The 27,531-nt window shown below is 52.1% G+C and overlaps 2 protein-coding genes across 7 annotated transcripts; one reads left to right on the top strand and one right to left on the bottom strand.

The window, feature by feature from the left end:
- Nucleotides 1-334: 334 nt before the first annotated feature.
- On the bottom strand, nt 335-5,432 carry POLR3D (RNA polymerase III subunit D). Of its 4 annotated transcripts, none has more exons than XM_081810040.1 (9): nt 5,291-5,432; nt 4,915-5,084; nt 3,915-3,958; nt 3,149-3,300; nt 2,865-2,989; nt 2,508-2,676; nt 1,898-2,163; nt 1,258-1,449; nt 335-1,129 (listed from the first exon to the last, which is right to left on the bottom strand). In XM_081810040.1, the coding sequence occupies exons 2-8, from the start codon at nt 5,077-5,079 to the stop codon at nt 1,261-1,263; spliced, it is 1,110 nt and encodes a 369-aa protein (XP_081666166.1). In that variant the 5' UTR covers nt 5,080-5,084; nt 5,291-5,432; the 3' UTR covers nt 335-1,129; nt 1,258-1,260. The 4 variants fall into 4 exon arrangements, with proteins under 4 accessions (XP_081666166.1, XP_030874295.1, XP_006747623.1 ...); XM_031018435.2 differs by having other exon boundaries at nt 1,297-1,449; XM_006747560.3 differs by having other exon boundaries at nt 1,297-1,449; nt 5,301-5,426.
- On the top strand, nt 5,207-25,974 carry PHYHIP (phytanoyl-CoA 2-hydroxylase interacting protein). Of its 3 annotated transcripts, none has more exons than XM_081810049.1 (5): nt 5,207-5,230; nt 18,509-18,702; nt 19,938-20,112; nt 22,050-22,167; nt 23,860-25,974. In XM_081810049.1, the coding sequence occupies exons 2-5, from the start codon at nt 18,538-18,540 to the stop codon at nt 24,392-24,394; spliced, it is 993 nt and encodes a 330-aa protein (XP_081666175.1). In that variant the 5' UTR covers nt 5,207-5,230; nt 18,509-18,537; the 3' UTR covers nt 24,395-25,974. The 3 variants fall into 3 exon arrangements, with proteins under 3 accessions (XP_081666175.1, XP_006744743.1, XP_081666180.1); XM_006744680.3 differs by lacking the exon at nt 5,207-5,230 and adding an exon at nt 13,926-14,795; XM_081810054.1 differs by lacking the exon at nt 5,207-5,230 and adding an exon at nt 15,518-15,643.
- Nucleotides 25,975-27,531: the final 1,557 nt, after the last annotated feature.

The following is a 27,531-nucleotide window of genomic DNA, read 5'->3' as shown; positions in this document are numbered from 1 at the left end:
AGAGTACTGCTAGTCATTTGCAGGGCTTAGGGGTGGGGGATGAGTCCTGGGACCCCGATATCACCCAAAGGCAAGTGTAGGGTGCTAGGAGGAGTCTCTGAGTTCCCCTCTGGTAGAACCTACCGCAAGCGCCTCACCGCAGCGAACAGGCAGCACTTGGCTAGCAGCACTCAGGAGAAAACGGGCAGAGAAGGGCCCAGACCTGCACCTTCAGAGCTTCCGGCCCCGGGGAACGGCACATGCAGTCAGGAGGCAGGGAGAGAGCAGCTCCAGTCACGTCTTCCGAGAGATTCTTGGCATCTCTATTTTGTTTGAAAGCAGACTCAGGCAAAGGGAAGGGGAACTAACATTTATTGAGTGCCCACCGTGTTTATCTGGCCTTGTGCAAGGAGTTTTCATCTACGACATTCCATTTCATCCTCACACCAACCCTGTGAGGTAGGTATTATCCTCATTTTTGTCCCATGAGGAATATGAGGCTCAGAAAGGTTAGGTAGTTTGTCCAAGGTCATACAGCTAGTAACTGATGGAGCTGGGATTGAGCACTGAGTCCCAGACTGAAAAATTCCCTGCTCTCTCTCCAACGCTGCTTCTTGGGAAGGAGAAGGGAGCAAAAGCGGCAACCGTCCTTATGCTTCCTACCCTGAGAACAAGACAGTCAGCAAGAGGAGGAGCCTGGACTTTCCCACAGACCCTCCCCTCTCTACCTGGGGAGGGTACAGTCACTTGAAGAGATAAGACATAAATATAAAAATAAATAGAAGGGACAAGTCCCCCAGCAGCGAGGATGTGCAGGATCCATGCCGTGGGTAGGCCACTGTGCCGTTCCCAGCTGCCGTGGGAGGCAGCCACGTGGGCCCTGTGGGGAAAACTGGGACAATGGCTGCCAAAGGCTGGAGTGGGTGGGCTAAACAGGCCCTTTCTGGGTCGCACAGATTTGAGAACAAAACGTCTGGAGCAGGCAGCAGCCGTGGGCACAGTCACCATCATCCTCCATCTGCTCATTTTACCGGTGTTTGTGATCCAAGAGGGACTCAAAATCGGGGGAACAGACAAGTTTGTGCTTTATATGTCCCAGGACGGTCATCTCACCGGTCCGACTGTCCCCAAGGCCCACGGACACCAGCTCCTGCCAATCAACAGAGACAGCGATGAGAACCAAAACCACACAGCCCACTACTCGGTCCTATGATTTTCACGTGATAATCCCAAGAACGCTTCTCCCTTAGTTAGCACGAACTCCTCAACACTCCTTACCTCTTAAGGAGCCCCTACTGTGACCCTACAGGCTCTCACCTGCAGAAAGGAACAGGCGGTTCCCATGGTCACATCTAGGGTCACCTTGCCCAGGAGGAGCTGCACCTTTCCTGACTTGCGGATGAGCAGCTTGCCAACCTGACCCTCTGTCAGGTCAGCCAGGGTACAAGCATTCTCTGCCAGCCTGGCTTCCTGTGGAGAGAATCAGAAGATGGAAACTGGGTAAGGAGCTGCTTCCTCCATCCTTCACGAATGACACCCTTTTCCAAAGGAAGGCAGCAGCAGCAGAGGTTAGAATGCGCTCCTCCAGAGGGCCTTTCCCCAGGGCTCCCTGCCATTGGCTGAACGACAAAACCCAAAGCAAACGAATGAACAAATGGACAAAATACTGCTAACGGCCGCAGATGAGTGATGGTATCTGAGAATTTATGTTCTCTCATTTGTGTATGTTCAAAATATTTCACTGGAAAAATGTAACAGGGGCTGAAGTACAAAGCCCCACGTCCCTTGTGGGTAGAGAGAACAAATGGGTATAACTCTGACAATTCAGCTTGGGTGGCACACCTCTGCTTCCCCAACAGCTCACCGTTTCCCTTCCTGGTCTCCCCGGCATTTTCACAGAACTCATTCCTAAGCATACCCGGTCTTTCTCCTGCTTTATAACCACCATCTGTCCATCCTCGCTCTGCACCTCTGTCTTGATAGGCTTGATGTCCTGAGTAGGCGGCTGGCCAGGGAGCGTGTCTGGCAGCTGAAGGAACAGCAGCTCTTCTTCCTGGATGAGGCTCAGCTCCCTGAGCAGCTCTGCCACAGATACGTCCTTTGGGAGGCCCGGGGTCTTTCTGGCTGTCCTAGGAGGAGCCTTCATCTTGGCCTCCTCCTCCTCATCTCGGGGCTCCTCTTTCACTGCCCAAGGTAACACAAATGGAAGAGCTATGAAGTGGCCATGTCGTTGTACGCAGCCCTTCATCCCCCTCTGCTTCACTGTCACTCAGCCACAAAGTGGAAGGGAATCACTGGTTATGAAGAAGGATCCAGGAGTTGTGTGACTTATCTAAAAGGCTAGGCCCACGGATCCATGTCAGTACGAACCTCCTGAGAGTGAGAGTTCAGTGTCCCTGTTCGGGTCATGTATTTTACAGCTGGAATGGGGGAGGACCTGCTTCTGAATCTGGGAGGCTCATTCCTAGGGAGGATTCCTGGAGGGCAGCCACAGGGAAGGAGAGGAGACATTAATGGACACAGAGTACCTTTCACAACAGGTACATCCACCTCCATGTCCTCTTCCTTGGGGCCAGCCAGCCAAGGTTTAACATCTGGCTCTTCATTCTCTTCCTTAAAAAGCCACCCTGAGTGAGCCAGCGGCAGCTGCACAGGCATGTTTCGAGTGTCATTCCTCAGCCCAGGGTCATCGATGAACTACCAGGGAAGAGTCAGCGGGTCACATGGTCTGGCTAGCATGCACACATACCTGGACTGCAGCCCACCTCACCCTTTTCTAATTGAAGATTCCTGCTGTTCACAGGCTTCCAGGACATCAGAGAGCTCTTCTTCCCCCCAAGCCTGCCTCCCCAGAAGCCCATTCCTCCCGGCCTAGTGGTACCTACATCATCCTTCTCCAGCATGCGCAGGATCTGTTTCGTTTCTTCATCTGTCTCCCTCTTCTCTTTTTTGATGTTGATGATATGAGAAGGCCCCATGTCTGACACATCCACTGTCTTATCCCAGTTCCCTGTGGGAAATCACTCAGTTCACCAGAGGTACGAAAGAGGCCAACAGCAAGGAAAACTAAACTGGGAGCAGGGGGATTTTACTGCCCTTGCCCTTCTCTTGGGCAGTCTGGACTGAAATCCACTGATTCCTTCCTCCCAGAACCCCAGAAGCTTTGTACCCTTTTTCTTCATCATTTCAGCTGGACCCTGCTCAAAGATGGAGTGGGACTGGATCACTTCTGGGCGGCCCCGGCCCCGTCCATGCCCCTCTCGTTGTCGGTCTCTATCCCTGTCACGCTTCTCCTTCTTGATGGTTACTTCTTCCTTGGGCCTGGAAAAGAGAATGGAGTAAGGGAAACCACTCACTCTGCCTCAGAGTACTGGTCTTACTCTTCCATACCACGCTACTCCACCTGAGTGGAGAATTAATGAGACAATAACTGTATCAGAAGAAGCAGAACCCAATCTTAAGTCTAGCACCTTTTCTATTTCCTTGATGGGGCAGTGTCCCTGCAGTTTGCTTTACTTTACCTTCTTCTTGAGAGTATATATTAGAACTACAACTCAAAAGTTGAATTACAGAGACTATCCCAAAATGTGGACTTTTTAGTGTTGCTTGAAAGCAAGAGGGTTGTAATACAAAAGAACGTAAGTGAAAATCTGACACGTTTTTGTCTAACCTAGTGGGTCTCAACTCCAGCTGTAAAAGATAACCATTCTGTTTCATTGCAAAAAAGTTAAATCACCACTGTCTAGAGATGGACTTCCAGGCATCAGTATTTTTTACCTTGCACATTAGAATCACCTGGGAGCCAGGGTCCAAAATCACTAGTGAAAAAAATTAATATACAAATTTAGATTTCTGAGCCACATACCCAGTTATTTCCCAAAAGACCCAAATTCAGAACAATAAGGGGAAAGTTTTTAGAAGGCTCAGCTACTTACTCTTCCTTGATTTTCCGACTGATGATATTTGGGGTGAAGGTTTTCTGAAAGTAAAATATGGGAGTCACTGATTTGGTAAGTTCTGATCCCAAAGTACAGAGAAAAATGAAAACTCTCAGAGGGCATCTTGTATGGACCAAGACCACCATTCTATATTACCCACTGTTGTCAATGATTTACAGAGACAGACATGTACTTAAAAGGGACAAACATCTTGTCATGATAGCAGTGGACTTACACACAGAACAGGGCACCAAAACCTATTTAAGCTAGCAGCCTCAGCTTCTGCCCTTTTCAAATAAGTTTGAAAATTTATTTGTCTAATCTCACTTCCTGTCATCAAACTGCTATAGAAACCATGAGTATCATAGGAAAGAGCTCTAGCAGCAAGGCTCAAGTAGGAAGTCGGCCAGCACTCACAAACAGATGATACAGCTAGGCTGCCACCAGCATTTCCCAAGGCAAACAAGTCTTGAAAACTGGCTGTTTTATGCTTCTATTACAGGCCCCCCTCCCCCCACTAAATTTCAAGGCTGTCCTTACATCTACAGTCATAAACACAACAGAAAAGGACACAGAGCCTCCAATGTCCTGCCTAGAATTCATTATACTCTAGATCACAGTCTGCCACTTTAATCCATGGCGAATACAGAACTCTCTAAAACTGCAGGCAAAGTTTATGCTTGCTGGCTTTCATGGGTTTCTTAAAGGTGTCCAAAACACATAAAAAAGGTAAATAAGCACTGCTCAAGTTGCTTGGGGAGTAATTAGGATTCTCTGCCCTTCAGCCATCTCTGAGAACCAGTCAACATCTTGTAACCAGTATCTAGACCTGAAGGTAGGCAGACTCCCCAGAATTTGTCAGCAAAGTCTGGGGGCGAGTTTTGTTAGGCCCAATACCAAGCCTGGCACACGGAAGGCCCTACGTGAACATCAGCTGAACCCCAGGGTCCTGGAATTCAAGGTAGTAGGGTTTCTTTAGAAAGGTGCCGTCTGGTACCTTCTTGACTCCTCCGAGGGTGAGATCCCTGGAGCGGATGGAGGGAAGGCGACCTGGAGTGAGTGGAGGCGCCGGCCGCCGCCCGATAAGCCCCCGTCCCCCAGAGAGGAGGGGGCGGGGACCTCCCGGAGCACTTGGCTCGCCCGCGGCGTTTCCTTGCGACATTTTGCCTGGCAGAAAAGAAGGAAAGGGGCAACAAAGTCACTCGAGGGGGCGGACACACGGACCCTGGGCGGAACACCACCCACGTGGCCTCCCGCCCACCAGGCAGTGCGTCCTTTCCTTTCCACGTGGCAAGACTCCCCGGACCACCCAGGTAGAGCACTTGGCTCGCTCTCTGCCCAGGCCCCCGGCCAGGCACGAGGCAGAGACGCACCCCAGCGTACTCGGGCTGTGGCTCCACACCACGCGCCTCCCGACTTCACCTCCGCCGCGGCCCGCAGATTGTCCCGGGTCTCTGCGCCCGGCGGAAGTCTGCGTGGCAGGGCCCGGGGGCCGCCATCTTGCCGCGGGGCGGAAGTGAGGTCGGTGGGCGGGGCCGGGCCACAGTATTTATGCGGCGGCGCCTCGCTCCCCTCCGCCTTCTCTTCCCGGTTCTTCCCGGAGTCGGGAAAAGCTGGGTTGAGAGGGCGAAAATGGAAGAGGGGTCTGGTCTAGGTTACGCTGCGGTGCAGCGTTCGGGGGTCTTGGCCCGGGCCGAGGGGGTAGAGGCGCCCAGCTCTGGGTCCGGGGGCCGTGGCGGCCGCCACGACCCAGCATGGGGATTCGCCGTGGTGGAGCCTCTGGGAGCGGTGGGGTCGTGGCTCGGGACGGGGCGAGGGGCGCGGGGCGGAGAGCGAGACCCGGACTCAGAGTTGGGAAGTCCTGGGCCGGGCCGAACCGCGGCTGTGGGCTCGGTGATGACCTTGGAGTGGTCACTGTACTCTGGGCTGCGGCCTCGTCCTCGCTTGGGGGTCCCTTCCCTGGACTGCTGGTGGGATCCTGGGGTGGGGCTGTGGGCGCAGCGCTAGGGCAGCAACAGCGGACTAATTGGGGGTGCCTAAGGGCACCCACCCTGGGCTCCTTGCTGCGGACCCTCGTGTGCGCTCTCAGGGTTCTTGACTGCGGACCCCTGTGTGCGCTCTCGTTCCAAGCCCGGAACCGAAAAACGAAGTTTGCTCGATTGGGAGGGACGAATTTAAAGAACTTTTATGGTGATTCCTTCATTTGTAATTTAACATTAAAAAATGCCTTTACTGTTCTCCCCACCCCCAAACCATTTAAAAACCACTTAACATTGCGGAAAGTTTGAGGGGAGGAAAACATTTCTGCCACTCACTACTATTAAAACTTTTGCAATGCAATCCCCTTGTAGAGCTGTCGTTGTACCACAATTTTGAATCCTCCCTTTTGAAATAACATTTCTTTGTTGCTGTATCAAATGTGTAATTCTTGGGTCTATGTCATGATTTGCCTATTGTCCTATTTGGACACGTAGATTGTCTCCCCCCCTCCCCCCCGCCCCCGCTGCTGTAAATAACGCTGTAGTGAACATCTGGTGCATTTAACATTTTTTTCTTCTTTTGGATTATATACCTAGGACAACCTTTCAGACTTGTGTAGGGGCCAAAAGAAGATGTACTTTGTTTTTTAAGTAAAATTTTTGAGATAATAGATACACATGCAGGTTTTTTAAAGATTGATTGATTGATTGATTGATTGATTTTAGAGAGAAAGAGAGGGAGAGAGAGAATGAGCAGGGAGGCAGAGGGAGAGAGAATCACAAGCAGACTCCACGCTGAGCCCATTGACCCCCACGCTGGGCTTTATCTCTTGATCCTGAGATCGTGACCTGAGCGGAAACCAAGAGTCAGATGCTTAACAGACTGAGCCAGCCAGGTGCCCCAGATACACATGTAGTTTTAAGAAATAATACAGAGATCTCAAGTTTTCCCCGATAGAAACATGTCCTAAAACTATGGTACAATATCACAACCAGAATATTGACATTGATACAGTAGAAATATAAAACATTTCCATCAATGCAAGGATCCCTTTTAGTTGCCTTTTTTTTTTTTTTAAAGATTTTATTTATTTATTTGACAGAGAGATAGAGAGCACAAATAGGCAGAGAGGCAGGCAGAGGGAGAGGGAGAAGCAGACTCTCCACCGAGCAGGGAGCCTGACGTGGGGCTCGATCCCAGGACCCTGGGATCATGACCTGAGCTGAAGGCAGCCGCTTAACCGACTGAGCCACCCAGGTGCCCCCCTTTTAGTTGCCTTTTAATAGCCACACCTCTCTCTCTTCGGCCCACCCCTGGCAACAACTAATCTATTCTTCACGTTCATACTTCTGTTATTTCAAAAGTGGAACTCATTCAAAAATGGAATCATACAGTATGTGACTTCTTGGGATGATTTTTTTCACTCAGCATAATTCCCTGGAGATAATCCAAATTGTTGCATGTATCACTAGTTCGTTCCTTTTTATTCCTAAGTATCCATGGTTTGTTTAACCATTTGTTCTTTGAAGGAAGTTGGGGTTGTTTCCAGTTTTTGGCTATTATGAATAAAGCTGCTATGAACACACATGTACCAGTTTTGTTTTTTACGAAGATACTTATTCACTCTAGAAAATTTGGAAAAATTTAATAAACACCCAGAAGGAAATGAAAGTCACCCATTACATACTTGAAGTTGTTTTTCTATGCATGTGGCTTTTTAAAAATTGAGGTGCTTTACATATGGTTCTATAATCTGCTTTTGTTTCTCTTAACAATATCCTATAAACATTTTTGGAGTTATCGAATATACTTCTAAATTATAATTTTTAATGCCTAAATAGTACTCCACATTGTTGTCTTGCACCATAATTCCTTTAACCAGTTTCCTGTTAACCAGGAAACCAGTTTCCTTCCTGCAATCCTGATTGGATTTCTGCAAAATTTTTCACCCCAACAAGACAAGAGGAGAGAAGACTTATATCAAGACTTCTATCTTTAACATTTGGGGGCTTGCTTCCTAACAACAGTTACTATAATTTCCCATTAAGAATATTCTCCAGTGTTCCCTCTAATTAGGCTAATATACTTTTGGCACCATTCTCCTTTCTTTTCTCTCTCTCTCTTTTTTTTTTTTTTTTTAAGATTTTATTTATTTGAGAGAGAGAGCATGAGAGGGAGGAGGGCCAGAGGGAGAAGCAGACTCCCTGCTGAGCAGGGAGCCCGATGCGGGACTCGATCCCGGGACTCCAGGATCATGACCTGAGCCGAAGGCAGTCGCTTAACCAACTGAGCCACCCAGGCGCCCCTCTCTTTTTTTTTTTTTTTAAGAGAGAGAGAGTGTGCACCCACACAGGGGTGGGGAGGTGGGGTGGGGGAGGGAGAGAGAGAATCTCCAGCAAACTCCCTGCTAAGGGCAGAGCTGCAGGCTTGGCACAGGGCTCAATCTCATGACCCTGAGATCATGACCTGAGCTGAAATCAAGAGTCAGAGGCTTATCCGACTGAGCCACCCAGATGCCCCACACCATTCTCCTTTCTTTATTTGCTCTAACACCTCCCCCTCTGTTTTCTTCCAAAGGGTGTATATTCTTTTATCTAGCCTCAAAAGAAACTAGTAAATCCTTACCAGCTGAACCCCATGTCATCGCATCTGTGATTCTAGCAGATCTTAATTGTTATTAATAACATTTTATTTCTACATATTTCATAGTAAAGGTGATAATCTTATTGTTGTCTGATAACTTAATGAAATTAATAATTAAACTCTTAAGAGCAAATATAGTTTTTTTGTTCTAAATGCAGAATTCAGAAGGTGTAAACAGATTCTGTCAAGACTGTTTCTGTGAAATCTTGTTGGGCATTGGGAATACTAAATGAATAAGAAACTGTTTTGAATATGTGTCAGTAGAAGAAAAGGAATGTGTGGTATGAAAATGCTATCCAAGCTCAAGCCATTACATGTTCTCTATGAGTAATTTCTCCTGATTTGTTTGCATCATTTTGCAGGCCATTAATTGCTGGTTCCTTCTCATCTCCTTGACCTCGGAACACTGAAGAACCCTAGGATTCAGTCCTCAGAACTCTTCCCTTTTTTCTTTATACTTACTCCTTTGGCTCTGTTTCAGTTTCTCAGCTTCAAACCCTGTGCTGAATGCTGATGACTCCTTAGTGCTTATCTCAATATGGACCTCTCTGAACACCAATGTGTATTTCTGCCTATCCCACCCTTCCACTTGGATGTCTACAAGGCATCTCAAACCTACATCCACATTCAAACTTTTGATTCCCTCCTCAACCTACTTCGAAATGTTCCCCATCTCAGTACGTGGCAACCCCATCCTTCTAGCCATTCAGGTCAAAATTTTGCAGTTATTCTTCACTCCTGTCTTTTTCTCATGTGACACATCCAGTACATCAGCTTTTCCAGAATCTTACCACTTCTCACCACATTCACTGACATGCCACCCTGGGCCTGGCCATCATCTCTTCTTCTTCTCCTCCTCCTCCTCTTTCTCTGCCCCCTCCCCCTCCTTCTTCTTCTCCTTCTTCTTCTCCTTCTTCTTCTCCTTCTTCTTCTTCTTCTTCTTCTTCTTCTTCTTCTTCTTCTTCTTCTTCTTTTGCTACGATTATTTTAATAGCCTCCTAACTGACCTCCCTGCTTCCACCTGGGTCCCATCAGTTTAGTTGTAACATAGCATAATTAACATATTTCACATCAGGTGACATCTCTGCTCTCGACTTCCCAGAGGCTTCCCATTTCAGAGTAGAAACCAGAGAATTTAGACTGGCCTATACAAGCCCTACCTAATCTGTCCCTCCACCCACCATCTATCTGTCCTTAACTCCTACCACACACCCCTCACTCACTCTGCTCCAACTGCACCTGTCCCTTGCCCTATCCAGAACAATCTGGCATGCTCCCTCTTCAGGGCCTCTGCACCTGCTACCTGGAATGCCCTTCCCCCATGTAATTCTGCGTGGCTGTCCTCCTCTCTTCAATAATTTTTTTTTCTTTATCCCAAAGTCACTTTTTCAAGGAGGCCTTCTTTGATGGCATTATTAAAAATTGTAACCTCCCCCATGACATTCCGTATTCCTATTTACTGACTTCTTTTTCTCTATGACACTATCACCTAATAGACTCTAGAGTTTGTCTCTCCGTCTTCCCCCCGACCAGAAAGAAAGCCCCAAAGGAGCAGGGACTTATTTTCCTCCTTCACTACAGTATCCTCACTGCCTGAAACAATACCCGACACAGAGTAAGCACCCAATAAATTTTTGTTGAATGAACGAATGAATTCCAGTTTGTGTTGAGACCAAGTAGCAAATCCAGATGTGCATTAGAGAAATAAAATGGTGTATTGTTTCCAGGTGGATTGTACAAGTGATTTAACTTTAGCACCACTGATGTAAAAGCCATCCTTGCATTGCACATGTCCATATGTCTTCTCTATAAGTTCTCTGTATGCAGGTTGCTTAATGCAGTAAGTAAATAAGTAAGCAAATACTGAGCGAGTGGAGGGAAGGCTTTGTGTCCTGGCGGCAGTTTGTGTATCCGTTACGTTTAAGTCTTGTCCCTGGTATCTTGCCAAGAAGTGCCCAGTGGTATTCCATAGCTTCTACATTGTGCTCTTCCCCTCTGGGTATAGCTCGGTGACTATTCCAGTACCGTGGATTCATCCTATCAGTCCTTCCACTTCTTATTGGGCTTGTGATTCTTTCTTCATTGTTCTTGGTCTTTGTCCCTTGAAGTTTCTTTTTGCCCCTCCAACATTTCATTAGTGTCTCTTCTATAGCTTTTCAGTGTGCTTAAATATAATTCAGCATTTTTCCCATCTTAAATTTGTTAAATATTTAAGTAAAAAACAGCTAAAAAAACTTTAAAAGTTCAAAGTAGTGAGGGTTGTAAGAGGTCTAAATATAATTTCAAAACGATAAATCAAATAAGCACTGAGAAATCCATACAGTTCTTATACACAGTCACTGCCCACTCCTGTCATTGCCAACACATGTAAATGAACAAAGTGGTTTTTATGAGCTGTCTGGATGTGTCTGCATTCATTGGCCCTGGAAATCCCCGCACTTAGCTCAACCATGAGGAAATACAGGTAAACATTTTGAGTCTATAAAATTCACAAACAGTATTAAGACTGTAGGTCTTTTTCACTTACAGCTTCTATCTATTGCCTCACACTCTATTTGCTCTATGTCCTTCTACCATGAAGAACCCAGCTCTTGTACTCAGACATGATTTTGAACATAGTTTTGCCTCTTATGGGCTGAGTCTCATTTCCCACCACCAACTCTTTTAAGATAAGGTTGATAGTTCCACCTCTCAAGGCTGTGGTGAGAATCCCATTCATAGGGTCTTGGTGTTTAACAATAAAATAATAAAATTAATAATAATGGTAAAATTGCTTTTGTTATTATTGTAATCATACTCTAGATATAATATTAAATATGGAAACTCCCAGGCATGCACAAAAGTGCAGAGAATAGCTTATTGGATCTCCAAGTACCCAGCTTCAACAGTTATCTGTGGCCATGCTAATCTTGTTTCACCTGTCCATGCTAAAGATTTTATTTATTTATTTGACAGAGAGAGACACAGAGAGAGAGGGAACACAAGCAGGGGGAGAGGGAGAGGGAGAAGCAGGTTTCCCGCGGAGCAGGGAGCCCAATGCCGGGCTGGATCCCAGGACCCTGGGATCATGACCTGAGCCGAAGGCAGACACTTAACGACTGAGCCACCCAGGCGCCCCTCCAGATTATTTTTAAATAGGTCACAGATATCATGTCATTCACTCATAAATATTCTGGTATGTATCTCTGAAGGATATTCTTTTTAAAAATAACCATAAAATATCATTATCAGAGTATCATTCTTAAATACTATCAAATACCCCCTTAGTATTCAAATTGCCCAATTGTCACATAGGGTTTTCTTTTTTTAACAGTTTAGGTCAGTATCCAAATAAGGTCTATACCCTTGAATATTTTATTAGAGATACAATTTTTTTTTTTCAAGATTGTATTTATTTGCGAGAGAGAGAATGAGAGACAGAGAGCATGAGAGGGAGGAGGGTCAGAGGGAGAAGCAGACTCCCTGCCGAGCAGGGAGCCCGATGCGGAACTCGATCCCGGGACCCCAGGATCACGACCTGAGCCGAAGGCAGTCGCTTAACCAACTGAGCCACCCAGGCGCCCTTATTGGAGATATAATTAAGGTGTGGGCAGAGTTTTGCTGTAAGATTGTCCATTGCAGTGTTGTCTAGAATGGAGAAAAGCAAAATATTCATTGTAGATTAGGGGATTGGAGTATGACCTGACAATAGAACCGTACACAGCAATTTAAAACAATACTGTAGAAAGACTATGTAATGAACAGAAAAGGTATTGGTAAGTGAAAAAGGCAGGTTATAAAACAGTATTTACACTTTCTATTTTTGTTAATAAAATATATATCTGAATGGTGGGGGAAATGAATGATTTTCTCTCTTCAATTTTAGAATCAAAATTTCTCATCTTTCTATTGTGATCATGTATTCCTTGTGTAATAAAAAGCTATTAAAAATAAAACTGCAGCAGAAGGGCATCTGGACGGTTGTCTGGTTTCACATAGCGTTCGTTCTATTTGAGTTGTTAAGCTCTCTTCTCCCCATGTGTTTTCTCATGTGATTTGAAGAGCAGTCCTCAGAGGTAGGAAGCAGCAGAAGCCCTGACAGGGTCTGTGCCTTCCCCTGAGGCTATCACACAGCTCCACAAAAGCGCATTCAGTTGGCTACTGTTCACCCTTGGGACACATGATCTCATGCGCACTCCGCGTGCCATCCTGGGAAGGTGGGAGGCAGAGCTGTGCTAGGACACGTCTTCCTTTTAAGGGGGGAACCGAGTCTCAGAGAGCCTGACTTTTGCTCACACCAACCCTCAGGTTAGTTGTAGGGCCAAGTTTTGGTCTAGATGTCTGGTGCTGGCCATAACCACGAGACTACGTTTTGCATCCCTTCAAAATTGCAACATTTCAGTGTAGGTGTGCGAGGGGCAGGACCTACTTATGTTTGGCCAAGGGAGTGCTTAATCCTGTCTCAGTGTAATGCACCATGCTGCATTCTGTGGTTCAGGATCTGACCAAACTTGCTTGGGTTCTCCACACCCATTTAGGGAAGGATTGGCTTCTGCTTGTCTTTGCTTTCTGTAAAATATTCACGTTTTGTCCACTGTCACCTCCTCTAACCTTTGCTGCTTGCTGATGTCTGCAGCCCCCAAGTCCCTCTCGGTGAGTGTCCCTTGCACTCAGCTCATGCCTTCTATGGCACTCTGAGCCCTCAGCCAGAACCTGGGGGGTCCGCCTGCTGCCCCTGCACCAAGCCCTCCCCACCCCCCACCATGTTCCTGCTTCCACAGTCCCCTCTTGGCTGTGCTCTGGCTGGACTCCAGCTGGTTCTGACTCCTCCTTCTCTGAATCCTTATCTGTACCCTGCAATTTGGTTGTATATTTCTTGTTCTTTATGTCCACCTTTCCTCCCCCTAAAAGACCACGGGCTCCTTGCAGGCAGACACTATTAATAATGATGGCAATGACAACAGTTCTGATGGGTCACTGGGCCCTTCTTGTGTACCAGGCCCACAGCTGAGTGATTTACATAATTTCTCATTCAGTATTTATTGTCTCATTTGACAGATGAAGAAATCGCAGCTCTGAGAGGTTGAGTAACTTGTCCAAGATCACCCAGCTAGAAAGTGATAGAACTGGAATTTTAACCAAATCTGTCTGACTGTAAAGCCCATGCTTTTCCACACTGTGCATACTCTTTGTCACTGTTGGTTGTTTGATTCAGATTTCCTTGAGTGCTCTTCACAGTGGCATCTCTGAGGTTTTCATCGGGTGGTAGAAAAGCCGCCTGTCAATAAGAGAGCAGATAGTATTCTCCGTAGCCCAGATGGTTGGTTGGGATGAGAACACTCCAAGCTCCCTGTGTGTTCTTCCCACCCCCACTTTCTTGCCTCTGCACACCCTTCGCTGCCCCACAACCTCTCTCTCTCTCTCTCTCTCATTCCTTTCCCTGGGGACACCTGAGCAGCCAGAGGACTCTCCCTAGATGATCGGGGATCTTCTACGGGTCTAACATCTTTTGATAGAGTTGGTAAGAAAATGGAGCCATGGATCAGCCAAAGTCCCCGCAGAGAGAATCCAGACTGAAGACGAACCCCCGTACTCCTTTCCCATCACAGCTCACCTTCCCTTCCCCCAGTCAGAATCCTTGTTTGGGGGCTCCCAAGCCTCTGGGCTCAGCCCCACCCCTCTCCCAGCATCCTAAAGTTCGGGGGCTGCATTCAAGCGAGAGATTTCCAAGTCGAGGTGTGTTGGAGGGACTTCTGAGGGCAGCTTGTTCTGGAAGAACGGGGGGGAAAGTGGCAGCCACCGCCGCTGTCTCTGAGGACATCAGCGGAGCTTCCTGGGAGACCCTCTGCCCTTTCCCCTCCCACCAGCCCAGGCGAGCAGGGACCAAGCTTGCTTATTGTCACCTGACGCTGGGCAGCCTCTGATCCCATTGGTGGAGCCAGATTCGGTCTGGCTCTCCCGTTCTTTCTCGCCTTCTCTGCCTCTCACTCTCCTCCACGCTGCTGTGATTTCGCTCTTGCCTCCCCTTGCGCTCGGCTGGGAAGATCGCCTGTCTGGGGGCAGTAGCCGTGCGCTGCAGAGCCAGGCAGGAGCTGCCTGCGGGGCATGGAAGAAGCCTCTTTGGCAGCCTCGAGAGGAGCGGGAGGAGCGAGCGAGCGCCGCTGCCTGTGACCCCGGCATCGCCGCTGCCCCTCTCCCTGGGGAGAGCACGTCCGCACAGAGAGCTCTCCCTTCCCTCCCTTCCAGGTCTTCCTCTGCAGAGCCCCGTGGAGCCAGGTGAGTGCCCTTCCTCCCAGAGCATCCCGCTGTCAATTCTGAGAGGGACTGAGGGGGCAAGGGGCTAGGAGCTGGGGGCACCAGGGGCCAGCCACTGCCCACGGTGCCCACCTGGATTGCCAGGGCCAACGACCTTGTCCCCTGTCCCCCAGGGCCTTGGCAAAGGGATTAACAGCTGGGTCCCGTCCCCAGGGGCACCACAGTTAGTCACCCCGTGACCATTCTGCTGCAGTCAGCGATGCCAACAGGGAGAGTGGGGTGGGGGAAGATTCCCCCCCGGCTTGTGGGTGGCTTTTCTGGAGGGGCATGGGCAAGGGGTATCGGTGTGTACAGCACGTATGCATGCTTGCAAGGCCACTGGAGGTTTGCTTGCGTAGATAGTTCTGTATGCACACACTTAGGCTCTTGTGTGGGTTTCCACTGCTGGGTGGCATGTTTAGGGACATATGTTTCTTGTACACGTGAGCTACGTGTGTGGGGGGATCACTTATCCGAGTAGCCTCTGGGTTGTGTGGGTGGGGGCAGCGTGAGGCAGTATATTTATGGGGTGGACATACCACTTGTCATGGGTGTGGGAGGACATGTTGAGGGAGGGAGTGCATGTAACCAAAGGGTTTCTGTGTGGGGAGGGGCAGCTCCAGAGCAGAAAGGGGTAGGTAGGTGGAGAGCGTGGGCAGAAGCCACTGTCCATGCGCAGACCCACATAGGTGTGCAGACCTGTCGGCATGTGGAGGATCAGGGCTGGCAGAGTGTGGCCAGGGACAAACCACGTTTTCAAAGTCTGGGTCTTTGAGCCTGGAGAAGCTTGGAGAGAGAATACCAGAATCTGGGCAGGGGTTGACGTGCGTGTGAGTGTACATGCGTGTGCAAGCCAGCATACGGGTCGCATGCCTTCTGTGGAGGTAGCACACGTGCATGTTGGCGCCTGTGGCTTTCTTTTTTTTTCCCCAAATATGGCTTGCGAGAAGGTGTGCATATATGTGTGTGCGTGAGCCTCTGGACTTCAACACGTGTGCGTCTGTGTGGAGGTGACAGCTTGTAGAGGGAAAACTGTGGGGCATTCTTAGACTGTGGAAGGGGGTGGAGGCACCTGAGTGCGTAGGTGAGTGCGTGGGACCGAGAAGGTCCGAGGAGGTGTGTGCAGCCCTTGTGTGGCAGGTGTGGGTGGGCACACTTGGTGCATGTGTGCGTGTGTGCGTCTGCATGTGCACTCATGTTCCTGCCTGTGTGTGGGTGTGTAAATGCTTGTCTTGGCAGTGCGGGTGTTCCTCAGGTGCTGTCTCAACCTGTCCCTCACACCCTGACCTTCCCCAGTCATGGGCTTGGAGAAATGGGGCTCACACCCACCCTTGGTCCACCCTGGCATTGCTGTTCTCCCAAGTGTCACTCACGGCCACTCTCCCCAGCTAGCACGGGGGAGTAATCTTAGCTCTTCTAGAACTGTAGAAAGGAAAGGATGAGCCAGGTCCTGCGGAGCCCCCCCGCCACATGGCTGGCCCTGTCTCTGGGGGAGAGTCTGAGGAGAGGAGTACTGAGGCAGGAATAGGTGCCCACCTGTGGGGTAGGCATAGATTGAATCTGCTGTGGGTGGGAGGTGGTCCCTCAGGTCCTCTGTGGGGTGGGAGTGTGTCTGTGTTGGTGTGTTGTGTTGGTGCATGTGTGTGTGTGTGCATGTGGGTGCATGCGTGTATCTCCCTGGGGAGCTCCTCACTGGGAGCCCAGAGGATGGCAACTCCCCCAGTCTCCACATCTGTCCCCATGAGTTATAAACTGGTTTATTATCATACAGCTGTTTCCAATGCTTTTCTCGGGGATGGACCTGGTAGCACCCCCATGCTTGTTTACCACAGGATTCCCTGCGCACAAGCCTCTGACATTTGGCTAAATTTCACGACAGGCAGGCTCGTAATTTAGGGTAGGAAGCCAAAAGGAAACATGGGCTCAGGGAGCACCCTGGAACGGGTGAAGGGCATCACCCATATCCTTCCCCCTATGCCTGCCACTCAGGCAGCCCACGGATGAATTTAGAGATACCAGGCTCCACAACAGATTAACTGACAGGCAAGTGTGGGTTGGATCTTCTGGAAGCTATAAATAGAAGTCCCTGCTTTCGAAGGCACAAGGTACCCTCACCCCTCCCGCCTGGGCAAAGAGAGGAGAAGAAGCAGAAAGGGGAGGAAAGGAAACAACATTCCAGAAAGCTGAGGTGTGCTGGGACGGGGCTTGGGAATGAACCGGGAAACCACGAGCTCCACTGGGCACTAAGCAAATGCCCGGGAGCTAGTCCAACCCACGTTCGTGTTCTTGTCCCAGAGACAGTCCCGCCCCGCTCCCTCCCCATCTCTCTTCCCACCCTGTCCCAGAGCCAGGCCACAATCAGGGCCAGAGTTGGCTCTTCCTAGCTAAAGCCCAGGTGAGTGCCAGGGTGTGGACTAGCAGCCCAGGGGGAAGCGAAGGGGTGAGAAAAGAGGAAAGGTGAGAGAAAATGTAGCTACTGGAAAGGGAAGGATAGAAGGAAGAAAGATAAATAACAGTGAAACCATGTGTAGCTACGCATATACACATGGCACGTATCACACACACACTCACATGTGCGCATACAGCCTTTGCTTAATGATAGAGAGTTTGGGCTCTGGGGGCCCCTGGGTGGCTCGGTCGTTAAGCGTCTGCCTTCGGCTCAGGTCAGGATCCCGGGGTGCTGGGATCGAGCCCCGCGTCGGGCTCCGCGGGAAGCCTGCTTCTCCCTCTCCCGCTCCCCCTGCTTGTGTTCCCTCTCTCACTGTGTCTTTCTGTCAAATAAATAAAAAAGATCTGAAAAAAAAAAAAAAGAATTTGGGCTCTGGAGTCAGATGTGAGTTCAAATCACTTTATAGCTGCATGACCTCTAGCATCTCGGTATCGCCCCAACCTCAGTGAACTCATCTGTAAAATGGGGATAATAAAAGTACCTACCTACGGCGAGGCTTGCATGGGATGATGCTTGGGCGATTATCGCCACATATCAGCCTGTCGTAGATGTCAAAGGCAAAACGAATTATTCAAATGAGTCAAACAACAGAGGATCAGCTGAAAGGGAAGAGTGATAGTTGCAAAGTTAGGGGCGGGAGAAGATCTGTGGCCCATGCTGCCCCCTCCCACCACTGGCGTATCCACGTGCATCTCCGTGGCGCTTGGACTCCCAGCTTGGTCTTGGTGACCCTCCCTGAGTCACCCCGAGGGAGAAGGGAGGCCTGAGCCTGAGCGACCTGGCACCCTTGGCCTCTTGGCTGCCAGGGCCCTCTGCCCACCTCAACCCTCACACGGGTCTCCTCAGTGGGCGCTTCCTATCTCTCCTACCCGGCCTCATACAGTTCTCTCCACCCCCACCCCTTCCTCTTTTCACGCCTGCTGGCTGAGGGCCCCCCTCCTCGGCTCCATCTGCTGTGAATCTGTCCTGCCCGGTGTTTGCAGCATTCCCACTGCCTCTGCCACCTGTCAGGTGCCGTCTGCTCTGCAGACCCCTCTGAGGAGAGCCAAGAGCCCCCCTAGGGGGGATACCCCATCTCACCCTTGGTCCTACCCCTCCATCTTCCCATGCACTCTTCCCATCTGATTTGATGAGGCAGGTGCAATCAGTGGATTTCCAAGGTTCCAATTTGCAAGGGATGCTGGGAGCAAGACATTCCAGAAAACTCTGGTGGGGAGGAAGGGGCTACTGCTTCCTCTCCCCTCAGTCCCCACAGGAGCCAAGCCAGAGGGGAGCATGGAGCTGCTGTCCACGCCCCACAGCATCGAGGTCAACAACATCACCTGTGACTCCTTCCGCATCTCCTGGGCCATGGAGAACAGTGACCTGGAGAGGGTCACCCATTACTTCATTGACCTTAACAAGAAGGAGAACAAGAACTCCAACAAGTTCAAGCACCGGGTGAGTGGAGGGTGCACAGAGGGCCTCTTGCTTGCTCATACCCCTCCTTGAAGGAGGCAGGGTAATGGAGCGCTTGCTGGTGGGTGATGGTTGGGAGTCCGACAGGCCTGGTTCAAACCCAGGCTCTTGTCCCAGTGTAATCTGAGGAAAGTTATTTAGCCTCACTGAGCCCAAGTTCCTTCACTGGTAAAAAGGGAACAATAATGCCAGCCCCCGCAGGCTTGTGAGAGGCTTCAGTGAGGTAATGTTTGCGTGGTGTCTGGCTTGGGGCCCAGCCCCCGTGAACGCCATTATCGGCATCACGACTGGGGCTTCAGACGGGGCGGGAAAACCTGAGGGGGGCCACAGACATCACACCGGGGGCTGGAGTCTCAGGGTATGACAAAGCCCCCGACTCAGGAAGCAGCTTTGTTGTTGACTGTGTGGGCAACGTGGGCCATGGGAGGGCTGGGGCCCTTTGCTTGGTCCTCATTGACCCCTCTTGGGCCGCCGTGATCCTCTCTGCCCCTGGCCCTCCGGCCTACTGGTGGCTGGGTTTAAGAAAGCAGCATGGGAGAGTCCTCTGCTGGCTGGGGTGTCCTTTCCCTGGGTTAAAGCCGGGATGGGGGTGGGTGGGGAGAAGGCTCCCATCTCCTCAAGCTGGCAGAGAGGAAGGGGGAAGAGTGAGGTGGGAAGGAGCTGGTTCCCACGACGACTGCATCATGTGGGTTACTCACCCTCTCTCTCTTTGGAACTGGCTCTCCCGATCTGGGTGTCTTTTGGCAGGCCAGTTGCCACGGTGACGTGAATGTTCAACACCACCCCCTTAACCCTCCCCCCCCAAAGAATAAGGCATATTTTCCCTTCCTCCCTGGCTCTCAGCATTTGCCGTTGCCGTGGAGACAGCACTGCAGTGTGCAGAGCTCTCGAAGTCTCCCTCAAAAACGGAGGTCTCACCGCCCTCAACTTTTCGGCCTCCACCCCCGTGGCCTTTCTCCTTAGTTCCCAAGAGAATGGGCATCAGGGGGCATTACTGAGGGGTGGAGGGCTGGGGGGTATCTGTATGGCCTTCCCAATGGCCACTGCTTGCTTCCGCAGGAAAATGGTGGCCAGGGCGCCGAGCCACTGAATCTCTGAGATTTTGGCCCTCCTCGGGCAGCCTAGGGGCCGTCTGGGGAGCGTGAGGTCTGGAGGAATGCCAAGATTGGGCGCGACCCCCAGTTTGACTCTCGGCTCTTCTGCATCCCATTTCTCAGGATGTCCCCACCAAGCTTGTGGCCAAAGCCGTGCCACTGCCCATGACAGTAAGAGGCCACTGGTTCCTGAGCCCCCGCACGGAGTACAGCGTGGCCGTGCAGACGGCCGTGAAGCAGAGTGACGGGGAGTACCTGGTGTCCGGCTGGAGCGAGACGGTCGAGTTCTGCACCGGGGGTGAGGCTGTGCTGTCTCGCTGCTTTGACACATCGGTCTTAGTTAGGGTCGGGAGGGGGCTGCGTCTTAACCCAGCAGACGCTATGAGCACCTGCTGAACGCGGGCACCATGCTTCGGCCATCAGGGAGGCACCCCAACGAGATCCGCCCCCGCCCCCCGCCAAGCCCACAGTCTGACATGGAGAGGGGGGGGAGGCAGACGTCATCACGGCTGGTTGGGCTGCCAACACCGCTTCCGAACAGGGATGCTCTTCCTTTTCGGGCTCGGGGCAAGCATGCCGTTTTGAATCGTGGTAAAATACCCATAACACAAAGTTTCCCGTTTTAACCAGTTAAGCGTGTGGGTCAGTAGTATTAAGTACGTTCACAGTGGTTGTGCAACCAATCTCCAGAACTTTGTCATCTTCCCAAACTGAAACTCTACACCCACTACACGACAGCTCTCCTCCTCACTTCAGCCCCTGGCAACCACCATTTCACTTGTGTCTCTGTAACTTTGACTCCTCTCGGTAGCTCCTGCGAGGGGGATCACGCAGCATTTGTCCTTCTGTGACTGGAGCATTAGTTCCGTTATTTCACTCAGCATCATGTCTTCAAGGTTCATCCATGTTGAGCATGTGTCAGAATGTCCTTCCTTTTTAAGGCTCAATAATATCCCATTGTATGTATAGACCACACTTTGTTTATCCATGATAGGTCGAAGGACAGTCACTAAGTAATAATAATAATAATCCCATTTGCTCATCCTGAGCCCCCACTTAGCCTGGGAACCTGACCCCTACTTAGGGGTCCTGCAAACCCTCTTAGCAGAATTAAGTTGGCAAATTCCAGTATGAACAAGCACCAGGCTTATGTGTACCTGGTAATGGATGACCCAGGATCTGCCCCACAAATAGTCCACTCTTTAGGTGTCCACAGGGGGAACCGCTCCAGATCTCTCTCTGTCACAGGGAAGGGGCAGGGAACATTCCTAGCCCCGGGCCCCTGAGGCTGCTGGCTCCATCCTCTGCCAAGGCCCATGCCCTAAGTCTCCTTGAGTTGCCATTCTTTTTCGAGCGGTGCTTTTTCTTAGCTCGGCTGCAAAACCCCACTCTGGAGGTGCTCCCACTCCTTGCGGGAAAAGCCTCTTGGTTTACCCCAGAACTCCACATGTAGTGGGAGTTTAATTCAAACTGGGGAGCTGGGGATGGCTGCAGTCCAGTCCCCACTACTCTTGCCAAACCCAGCACCCTGGCCAGGGCTGCATCAGCAAGGAGGAAAGGGCACCTTTTTCTAATTTGTACAAAGGCCCTGTCTTGGCTGGCAGCAGCCCTGCCTGAGCCTCAGGGCCCCAGACGCTGGTCCTGGCCCTGGGAGGTGTCTGGTCTTACCATCCTGTCTCCAGCCTTCCCTGCTTCTCCCAGGATGCCGAAGCAGTCACTGCCTCCGACCCTGCTCTGGCTACCCACTCACGTCAGTGCTCAGCAGGCTCCTTGTGAGCCCCTACCTATAATGACAACTGGCTTCCGTGCGGGTGGTATGGATGGCCTCCTACCTGCTGGATTTGGGGAGCTCCCCCTAGGGGACCTCAAATTCTCCCCTCTCAATCCTTCTTTTGCTTGCTGGTGTTCTTCACATGAGGATGGCCAGGGATCACAGCTCCTGGGGCCCCCAGCATGACTGTCTAACTGGGCAGCCCCTGCCCCTTTCTGACTCAGAGAGCTGAGCCTCTGGCAATGAGAGTGCAGGGGTGATGAGGACAAACAGCATCCAGCTGTCCATGTTCCCAGCTGGGCCACCTGGCTTGCTCCTATGTGGTCCAAGGTGCTGTGACTGTTTGGTATCCCCTGTTGCTCTGAGGACAGAGGTGGGCTGACATACTTCGTGTGCAGTGGGTGAGTGTGGGGGCATGAGGCTATGATACCCAGCCTGGCCCTTACCAGCCGGGACTCTTGCAGATTATGCCAAGGAGCACCTGGCCCAGCTGCAGGAGAAGGCTGAGCAGATTGCAGGCCGCATGCTCCGCTTCTCCGTCTTCTACCGCAACCACCACAAGGAGTACTTCCAGCACGCCAGGTACGGCGTGGCCCCCCGCAGGGGCCTGGGTCTCGCCTTCCGCCCCTGGCTCTGCTTTGCCTGGACAGCCCTGGCTGTCTGACGTCACGCCCACCTTGTCTTTGCCAGACCCTCCTACGGAGTCCCTATGGCCTCTTATCACAGGCTGGCTCTGGGGGGATGGCTGGCTGCTGGGGATTGGGCTCCAGGGGAGGAGAGAGCTCTCAGGACGGGGATGCCTGGGGGAACCATGCGAACTGGCCTGGGTGAACAAGATCTTGGGTTTGCTCCTCCTTTGGGACAGTTCCTTTCACTGGCTTCTAATGCCAAGGGTCAGCTGTCTCTCCAGTTCAGGCCCTGGGTCCCAGGGGGAGGTGGTGAGGGGAGCACAGGGTGAGAGGATTCTGTGCATGAAGGGTCCTAGTTTTCAAACTGTGTGCTGCGGAGGCTGGAGGCTCTAGGGAGGTGTCACAGGGCATTTTAGGGGGGTATTGAGGGGTTGTTGAGGAAATTAGGGTGAGGCTCGGTGGGCCCCACATCTATCGATCAACTGGAGCAGCTTCAATTTCACTGCTTATCGACTGCCTATGTATAATATCTTTTGGGGAAGAAAGAGAGGGGCTCTCTAGTCCAAAAATATTTGATCCAATTGATGATCTGGTCCAACCCTTTCAGCCTACAGATGGGGAGCCTGAGGCGCAGAGAGCCAGTAAGTCACTAGTCACCTGGGACATCCAGGACCTGGCAAGGGTGAAGCCGGGTCTGGGGCTGCCCACCCTCCCAGGCCTGCTGACACCGCCCCAAGTCCATGTCCTTCTAAGGCTGGGCTAGGGCAACCTGTTAGTCTTACTGTCTTTGTCATTGCATTCAGCTGGGGGTGGGGTGCTCCCACCCTACCCCAGCATGGCAGGGAGCTAATGGGGTCTTTGGTTTTTGTACTAAAGAAGAGAGGCAGCAAGGTGAGTGGTGAGCACACTGGCCCAGTTCCAGCTCCTTTCTCAGCAAGCACGCAAGAGAGAGAAAGCACCCATATGTGCCAGGATGTAAAGATGAATAAAGGGCAGAGTCCCCCCTCTTGAAAACCTCAGAGTCTATCAGCGGGACAGTACAGACAGATGGAATGTAAGAAGTACGTGTGATTGTTGGGTAAAATTCAGTACCTGCACGTAGTAGGCAAAGTTTTGTTGAACACAAGTGCCTGATGTTCCTGGAAGATTTTGGAGAGGAGGGGACACCTGTGCTGGGCCTGGAAGGATGATTAGGAGTTTGCTGGGCCAGGTGAAGAGAGGTCCAGGGAAAGGCAGTCCAGGCAGAGGGAAGAGCACTGCAAAGGCACAGAGGCAGGAAAGTTGGGGTTCACGTGTGGCTGGAGAATGTTACTTGTGGGTGTGGGGGTGGTGGGAGGTGGGGTCAGAAAGACCAGACCTTGATGGCCTTGCTTTTCATGAAAGCTCCATCAAAGGGTTTTAAGATGGGGAGTGGTAGGTTCAGACCTCTCCTCTGTGAAGGAGTGGCTTGCATCAGCCCATCTCCAGGGCTCTCCCTGCTCTCACATTCTGGAATGTTCTATTTGCGACTGATGGAGGCGGCAGCTGGTGGGAGAGCTGGGAGCTGGGCTGGCTTCCTTCTCAACCACACACAGCAGCCAAGCGTCAGCCCAGCTAACCAGCGGCATTTTCTCTTCCCTTTGGCATTTTTCCCCGGGGTGGGTAGGACCCACTGCGGGAACATGCTGCAGCCCTACCTGAAGGACAACAGCGGCAGCCATGGCTCCCCAACCAGCGGCATGCTCCACGGGGTCTTCTTCAGCTGCAACACAGAGTTCAACACAGGCCAGCCTCCTCAGGACTCCCCCTATGGCCGCTGGCGCTTCCAGATCCCTGCCCAGCGCCTTTTCAACCCCAGCACCAACCTCTACTTTGCGGACTTCTACTGTATGTACACAGCTTACCACTATGCCATTCTGGTGCTGGCCCCCAAGGGCTCCCTGGGGGACCGCTTCTGCCGTGACCGCCTGCCCCTCCTGGACATTGCCTGCAACAAGTTCCTGACCTGCAGCGTGGAGGATGGGGAGCTGATCTTCCGCCATGCCCAGGACCTCATCCTGGAGATCATCTATACCGAGCCCGTTGACCTGTCCCTGGGCACCCTGGGGGAGATCAGCGGGCACCAGCTCATGAGCCTGTCCACTGCTGACGCCAAGAAAGACCCCAGCTGCAAGACCTGCAACATCAGTGTGGGCCGCTAGGGACTCCTGGGGAGCTGGGGGGCTAGGGAGAGATGACAGGCAGGGTGGCGATAGGTGGCATAGGTTCAGGGAGCTAGCTTTCTCTCCCCTGCCGCCCCCAGCTCCCTCCACGCCACAGCCTCCCCCTTTCCCACCCCGTGGCATTAGAGGCAACAGAGGGTGTCCCCTTGGTAGGCGTGGCCTATTCACCCCTGGTGGACTTGGTAACGCTTCTTAGCCTCCGTAGGTTGGTGGAAGGAGGGTAGATTTCTGAAGATTTCCCCATTCCTGGTTTCCCTGTCCTGCTGTTTCTTGCTTCATCCCGGCCTCCACCTCATGGAAACTTACAGCCTGGGGGCTGTCACTGAGCAGCCACCCCGGGCCAGAGCCCACGTGTTGCTTGCCCGCCCCCAGAGGCGCTGCAGAGAGCTGCGGGTGCTCCTCTCCAGCCCCGCCCACCCCACTCAGGGCCAACCACAGGATACCCCTCCCCTCTGTGCCGGCCCGGGGGCCTTCTGACTCCAGGCCTGGCCCTTTCCCTTTATACATAGTCTCCTGCACCGCTCTGACCCCCCCCAGCACCCTCTTCCTGCATGGGGAGAGCTGTCCCTCCCCTTCTCCACCTGCCCTCTAGAAAGGGGCCCTCTTTTTCCTCCTGGCTTTGGGGGCTCCGGGCTGTTGGGACTTTTCCTTTCTCCTCTGGAGATGATGTGTGCCCCAGCGTACCTTCTCCCTTGCTCAGAGCACTGAGGTCTGCGGTGGCAGCCACTGGGGTCGAGGAGGGGGCCAGAGACCCCTGAGACCCAGAGGTAACCCTTCTCAGCCGGAAGGGGGCCGCCTCCTGCCCCGAGGGGACCCAGTGTGGAACTAGAATTGAGGGCTTTCCCAAGAGCCCCGGCACCCTGCCTGACTGTGCGCTTTGCTCGCTCTCTCTGCCACGGGGCCGTGACTGCACCGTGCCTGCGTGTGATCTGGACTGTGGCTTCCCTGCCACCGCACCTCACGCCCCGCCCACCGGCACCGTCTGCTGCCCACCGCCAGCCCGTTGGCAGAGAGCCCCTTCCCTGGGGAGTTCTTGGAGATGGCTTCCTGGGCCTCCCAGCGTTTTTGCCTATTTCCTACTTTGGTATGGGTCATGAGGGTGGTGAGGGTGGACCCCTGGAATAAACGAACCAAGTCGGGGGGCAGGTGGAGGTGTGCATGGAGGCAGCTAGCTGTTCAGGGGATGGTGGAGGTGATGGCAGGCAGAGGACAGCAGCCCCCACAGTGACAGCCAGATCCCCGTGATGAAGTACCGAAGGGGCCAGAAGGCCAACAAGGCCATATCTCAGTAAGGGCACAGGTGGGACAGCTGGTCGCCTCTTGTGTAGCCACAGGGAGTGGTGTGGTCAGCTGTCTCGGTGGCACGGAGCAGGTCTGGGGGCCCTGGGAGAAGCATGGAGGAGAGGACATGGGCCCCCAGGCCTTTTCCCCCTCTGCTGACTGCGTTGCTCTGGGGGGTGGCCCACTGCTCTCCCCTGGCCCTGTGTCTGCCCTGAGCTGGGGGCACACCCGCCTTGTTGTGCTTGCGACGTGCATCAATAAACCACCATGGCCTGAGAGCCCCGAATCTCTTTGAGCTCTGGGAGGGGTGGGGTAGGCAAGTTGTACAATCACAGAGGAACTCAACTGGGGATGTCCCCCAGGACAAGACATCTGGAACTGTCTCCAAGGTGTTCCAGATCTTGCTGTGGGAGGCAGGGCTCAGAAAGCAGAGCCGTATCTCTAGCTTAGAGGGGACTTTGGAGGTCTTTTGGTGCTACCCTGCACTTTGCGGAAGGGGAAACTGAGGCCTTATGAGAGGGGAACCTGTGGCAATCTGAAGACCTTAGCAAGGTCCCCTATTTGGAGCCCTTCCCAATGCAGCAGCCTGCCACTGCATCAGACCCAGATGCTACTGAATTTCCCTCGCCCAGAGCCCAACTCTCCCCTCCCCAGCAGGGCTCCTCATTTGCAGATCTGAGTCATCTCTGCGTCTATTATTATGGACTTATTAAAATGATCTTCTGCTGGAGTAGAAAAGCTCCAGAAAAATTAGAGTCACCTCCCTGACACTGCCTGGCTCAGGACCAAATGAACATGTGTCATCCAGAGCTTGGGGCACAGCCTCCTTGGGCTAGGGAAATGCTGAAGGGCAAACGACCGCTTCCTGAGGGCCTACTATGGGCCAGGCATTTGGCCAAGTGCTTTCACACACATCAGCTTATGTAGTCTTCACAATGGCCCTCTGCCATAGTATTCCCATTTAACAGATGAAGAAATTGAGGCACAAAAAAGTTAAATAAAAGGCTTGCCCATGTCTTACAGCTGGTAGGCAACAGTGCCTGGATTGGATTCAGAAGCTGGAATCTTCCCATTCCACTGTCCTGTCTCCCCTAGTGTCTGCCAGGAGCCACCTGAGCAGTAAGACTATGGGCAGGCTGGTCTCAGCACTTGGCCCTCTCAAGGGTCTCCCCTCTACATCTCTTCTGGCTGATCAAGGCTGCACCTTGATCCTGAATAACACCAGGGGGGGCTGTGGAGTCACAAATGCCAAGGAGCCTTCTTTTAAAGGAGTAGTGGGCAGCACTGGGTGTCCAGAATTCCACAGACAGGGAATGACTTCCAGGGCCCATCCTTCCCTCCTCTGGTCAGGAGACCCCCAACCCACCCCAGAGGGGTTTTCAGAATCCTTCAGAGGTGCAGGCTTCAGTCTTCCTTTTGTGAACCCTCTGGGTTTCTTAGGGAAAGATTGGCTCCCAGTGTCCTCTTTAGTGGGGGATGAAGGCAGCGAACTGAGGGGGGGGGTGGAGGTGGGGCCGCACGTTGTTTTCCCCAGAGAGCCTGCTTCTCGTTGCTCTCTCCAGATGGCTGCTCTGCTCTGCTCTCCGGTTGCTGGAGGCGCTTGTCAGAGCTGGGTCAGGGCACTGGCTGGAATCTGCCCTGAGGTCCCTTCTGGCCCCTGTCCCTCTAATCTGACCTGGTGGAGGGAGAGAGGTCTACGTGCGAGTGCGCGTGCATGGGCACGCGCGCGCGCACACACACACACACACACACACACCACCTCCCTAGACTGGATTTAGAAGACACACATGGCTGCCACAGAGAGCCACAAAGTGAGGGATAACCCTGGACTGTAG

The sequence above is a fragment of the Leptonychotes weddellii genome, chromosome 2 (assembly GCF_054177405.1).
Source record: "Leptonychotes weddellii isolate Sample4059 chromosome 2, ASM5417740v2, whole genome shotgun sequence".
NCBI lineage: Eukaryota > Metazoa > Chordata > Mammalia > Carnivora > Phocidae > Leptonychotes > Leptonychotes weddellii.
Note: the sequence above shows the minus strand (reverse complement) of the source record. Positions and strands in the feature narration are given on the sequence as shown.